This window comes from Juglans microcarpa x Juglans regia, chromosome 3S (genome assembly GCF_004785595.1).
Source record: "Juglans microcarpa x Juglans regia isolate MS1-56 chromosome 3S, Jm3101_v1.0, whole genome shotgun sequence".
In the NCBI taxonomy this organism is placed as follows: domain Eukaryota; kingdom Viridiplantae; phylum Streptophyta; class Magnoliopsida; order Fagales; family Juglandaceae; genus Juglans; species Juglans microcarpa x Juglans regia.
In genome coordinates, this window is record NC_054599.1 from 13558145 (window position 1) to 13563126 (window position 4982).

A 4982-nucleotide genomic window follows, 5' to 3' on the forward strand; every position below is an offset into this window, starting at 1 on the left:
ATATATATTTTCATCTAACCTATCACTATTAACAATATAAAATTTTAAATATGTTATTAACACCTGTTAATATTCTATGAATTAACTAATATATAATATCAATTAGCTAATTATATAATAATTATATAAATTAATAATATAATTTTCATTTAATTTATTATCATTGACTATATAAAATATTTTTTTATTGAGTTGTTACATAATTCACATTAATAAGTCACTTAATTTAATTTAATATTTTAAATAATTTTTTATTAATTGATTTAAAAAAAAATAGGCCGGACCAAATGAACCGGATCGGACTGATAACTACCAGTCCGGTCCAGTCCCTATGAGGTGTTCGGTCCGGTCCGGTGGACCGACCGGTTTACACCAAATTTATTCCATAATCAATATTTTAGATTATTTATCCACAGCAAACCAAAGCCAACACCAGAACTAATGTAATTATGGGATAAAAGACTGAATCTAGTACCCTTAATTGAACAAGAGATGGATAGAGAGCGGGCAAGCACCGATTTCCTTGGGTTCATTCAATTTTTCCCTGATAATTTTGGGAAGCAACTTCATGTCGATCAAGAATAAGACACGCCAATCTTGTGTTTCTCATTTTTCACAGATCTTGGGTTGTTCTTTTTCCATTTCTACAAGGGAATTCGACCGGTTAGCATATTGTTGTGTTGATGATCGATGTATAATATAGAGATTAGGAGTGTCTGGGCGGGTTGATTTTGCATTGAGTTGTACGCAGATGGAAAGGGAGAGGCGTAATGGCAATCATAATTATTACAATTGTACGGTGCACGGTAATGTAGGCAATAGAGATAGAGATATAGAGTCTCCGCCGTTCTCTTCGCCTCCTTCTGCTCTTTCTTCCTGCCGTGCTGTTGGTTACATCGAACACACCGTTTCAAAGCTGGACACTCTCGCCGGGATTGCCATCAAGTACGGCGTCGAGGTATGCCTGTTCGATTGTTCGACTAAAATTTCTCTAGATTCTTTTAGTTTTTTTTTTTGGTGTACTAGCTGTAATAACAAAGATTATTTTAATTCCGCTAAAGTTGATTCGAAATCGTGTAATTCATTATGATCCAATGGAATTCCAAGTCCCAGGATAAGTTCATCGCTGATTCGCCTTCTACGTTTTCTAGCACTAGTTGCCGTTTTGAACTGTACCCTAGTTTCAAATTTTAATTTGGAAGCTGGAAATTATAGGCATAGAGATGAACTCCTCCACTATTGGAATAAAAGAATTCTTTCACTCGGAGCCTATTTGCTTTACATATTGATTTTCAAATTGCAGCCTATTTGCTTTACATATTGATTTTCAAATTGCCTCTCATACCCTTGGGGTGGTGAACCAGAGAGGAAGATATTTTCTTTAAATCTTCGGGATTGATCTTAGAGCTTTTTGGCATTTATTATATTGTGAATGTTCTGTTTACTCCTGTTTTCATTTTGCTACTGAAAAGTTTGTTTGAATTTACCTCAACCTTGTGCTGATTTTTCTTTTTTCTTTCTGATATTGTAGGTTGCTGACATAAAAAGGCTGAATGGATTGGTTACAGATTTTCAAATGTTTGCTCTCAAGTCTCTCCAGATTCCATTACCTGGAAGGCATCCTCCATCTCCCTGTTTATCAAATGGTTCCATCACTCCAGGGTATTTACATTTTGCTCACGCCATCTCGTTTTTTTGATAAGTTCTTGTGCATTTGGAACCTTATCTGAGCTTCTCTTTCATGATATTATATAAGTTAGGGCCATTTGGTTAGTTTATTTGTATGATGAACTTACCTCCCTAACGCACACCTCACTTTTTCTTTGTTTTTTTTGCCACTTAATTGGAATTTGTTTAGTTTCCTTGTGTTTGTCAGGTAAAAATACAGCCCATTTTGCAGGATGTTCTACAAAAAATATTGAACTGTAGAGCACCATTAGTTCCTCTCTCTCTCTCTCTAAGTTTACAATGTAAGATGAGTAATATTCAGGTAAAATGATATTATCAAGTTGATTTTATTTATAAAACTTTGTTTTAAAATACTTATAAAAAAAAAAAAAACAGAATTCTTTGTTTTAACACATTGGGACTTGAGCTACAGCTGACTTTGGGTGATGCAGTGCCTGGCGTTTTGGGTGGTGATACTACAGAGCTGCAGTGGTAAGGTCAACATGATCAAGATGGCATTGTGGTGGCGGTATTTATGCAATGTCACGGAAGAGCTAGTGTTTATGATTGTGGTGGTTATTAGGTAGAGGTTTTTTTCATATTGGTGTTGCCCGTTGGAAGGTGGACTGGTCAAAGATGTGTTGGCAATGATGGGGTAGCAGCACTTATCATGGTGGTGGTGGTGGTGGTTGTTGCTGGGAATGGTTCACATTCTTGCTGAAGTAGGCTTTAAATCATTTTTTATGTTTTGTGATGGGTTGGCTCCCTAGCCATCAAACCCCACCTAATAGACCTGTATGAAATCATCAAAAAGCTAATCTAGTAAGATCCTCCATCAGATTTGGCAACACATTGGGTTGGGCTATGCCTAGGAGGGAGGATGGTAGACCTCTTTGCCATTTGGAGAGGGTTATGTCAGCCTCCAAATTGCAGCAGTCTGGAAGATGGTCTTTATATTTCTGTTGTGGTGTATTTGGACAAAAGGAATGATAAAATCTTGAGATCGTGAGCGTAAGATTGAAGAGGTTAAAGTTTTTTTCTTCAGGACTTTGTTCCTTTGGACAGCCTCCATAGATTTTTAATGGGCATAGTTTTCATTGTTTTCTTGTCTTTCTTTTTTTTTTCTTTTTTCCTTTTCCTAGTTAGATGTTCATCTTGTACACTTCCCGTCTAATAGGGTTAGCACTTTTTGAGTTTTTTTTTTTTTTTTTATATATATATATATATATATTTTAAAATGTTTAATCTCCTGTTAAAAAACAATAAAAATAGAAAAGCTTTGGTAACACAGCGCACAACAGGTGGGCATCTTTTGCCAATTCTATGTGCTGCATACTTTTTTAGGAATATCTGTCATTCGTAATGGAAATGCTTTTCCTGGTGATTATGCTTTGAATAGGATCCTTCCAGTACCATCAGCTTTGACAGATTTGGCATTTGTTTATAGTGATTACTTATGTCTTTGTATGACATATGCGAGTTTTGGCTGTTTCCCTTGAAAATATTTACACACTTCAATTCTTCCCCACATTTTATAATCAGTTACACGTTTTCATCAGTTATTGTAAAACAGAGTATTTTGAACATGCGAACCTTCAGTTGCTGACCATGCTAGCTTTCTTGCAGACAGAGCAGTTCTGACCACATCCCACCCTGGCGTAGACATGTTGATTTCTTTGAATCATTTCAATCCCTTGGAGTTAAATCTCCCCAGCAGAAGGTTTCTCCAGCCATGAGCTCTTCACAGGGTTACTATGGACTCAAACCGAGAGATCAGACAACTATGCCTGAATGTCTTGAAATGGCTGCCTACAAAAAGGGAAATTCTCAATATTTAGAAGATGGGCCCCTCAGCACCTCTCTGCTTTCCAACCCATCTTTGAGCCATCACCAGAAATCTAAAAGTTTAGTTAATGCTTTATTGGATGAGAATGGTGAGCTAGCTGCTGTCCTGCCTGTTTCAGAAGCTCGGGATGGTGACTCTGATAAATGTTATGAGAAACTGCTCAGAAGGCGTCAGAAATCTGAAGCTGATTTCACTCATCACACGCCAGAAATGTTGTTGGAGAATAACGGTAATACTGGTGGGTTTCTGGCAAAAACAGGAAAGGGCTTAGCCTTGAGACCCAAAGCAGCAAGCCGAACTATGACGAGTGATTCTGAAACAGGTGGTTTGAACCCAATACCAATTGGTCTGGGAGATTCTATTGTGTCTGATAACTTTTCTGTAGTGCAGAAGTCGTCAAGCACATCAAGTTTGCAGGATCAGGACTCCAGTAGTTCTACATCCATATGGACTACTACAAGGTGGACTCTGAAACCGGATTTGCAGACCCTTTCAACTGCTACCATTGCAAAACCAATTTTTGATGGCTTTCCGAAGCCTACACCGGGTCGAAGAAATAAAGCCGCACTTGACTAGTTAATTTTATCCATCTTAATTTTTTGTTATTTTTATAATTGATCAATTTTTCTCAGGCCATCCATTGCCCTTGATGAGTATAGAGAGATAAGGCAAACGGTTGGTAAGGAAAATGTTATATTGGTTTCCTGTTTTCTGAAGAATATCTTACATGTCGTTAAGGAAACGGACATGAAGGGCAAAGAAAGAGGGATCAAAGAAGCAGCTGGTATATGCGTATGGCTTAAGTTGTGTTGTCTTACATCTCCTTTGTGCAAAATTTTTGTGAGAGATTTGTATTCGTTACGGTACCTTTTAGGGAATGTCTTATTAGATTTCAGGTCTCTTCCCAACGGAAGAAAATCTGTTAGTATATATTTTATATGCATATTGTCGTCTTAAAGCCCTTTTCTTTTGGTTATATTCACAACAGAACTGGAGACTGGCGCAGTTATCACTTATCATTTGGTGTATTGCAGTCTCAGACAATTGGCGCTAAATCTGTTACTACAGTGTTTATGGAAGGGAACAAGGCCATTGGAACGGTAAATACCTAATTTTCTACAAGACTATAACCACTGAAAAAGTTTTTGAAATGGTTTTTTTTTTTTTTTTCCTCATCATTTTGGTATTGTAAGTGTTGTAGAACGTAGAAAATATTTGGAAAGAGAATTTAGATGTTTTTTTTTTTCCCCTTTTTGTGTTTTTGAAAATGTGGTAGCATCCGCTGAAAGTATGTATAGAGTATCAGTGGGATGTATTATTTGTTAACTGAAAATACCATACAAAATGTAGTATTGGTTTTTATGTTTGCTTGTCGTGTAAACTGATGATGGTGCCGAGTTAAAAATTTTGTTTGGGAGATGGATACAACTTTTAGTGATTAGAGATGTTTTGAAGGAAAATACAAAAA

At 36.6% G+C, this 4982-nt stretch overlaps 1 protein-coding gene across 2 annotated transcripts; it reads left to right on the forward strand.

The window, feature by feature from the left end:
- The first annotated feature begins 402 nt into the window (after positions 1-402).
- Positions 403-4309, forward strand: LOC121258205. 2 transcript variants are annotated; one of them, XM_041159607.1, is made up of 4 exons: positions 404-699; positions 750-958; positions 1532-1662; positions 3295-4309. In XM_041159607.1, exons 2-4 carry the CDS (start codon positions 752-754, stop codon positions 4088-4090), a joined length of 1134 nt encoding a protein of 377 aa, XP_041015541.1. In that variant the 5' UTR covers positions 404-699; positions 750-751; the 3' UTR covers positions 4091-4309. The 2 variants fall into 2 exon arrangements, with proteins under 2 accessions (XP_041015542.1, XP_041015541.1); XM_041159608.1 differs by having other exon boundaries at positions 403-958.
- Positions 4310-4982: the final 673 nt, after the last annotated feature.

Excerpts from the sequence above, each read along its gene's own strand:
- LOC121258205 (XM_041159608.1), top strand. The coding sequence starts at position 752 with ATGGAAAGGGAGAGGCGTAATGGCAATCATAATTATTACAATTGTACG. Across the intron at positions 959-1,531 it reads CCATCAAGTACGGCGTCGAG|GTTGCTGACATAAAAAGGCT; the intron begins GTATGCCTGTTC and ends CTGATATTGTAG. Across the intron at positions 1,663-3,294 it reads AATGGTTCCATCACTCCAGG|ACAGAGCAGTTCTGACCACA; the intron begins GTATTTACATTT and ends GCTTTCTTGCAG.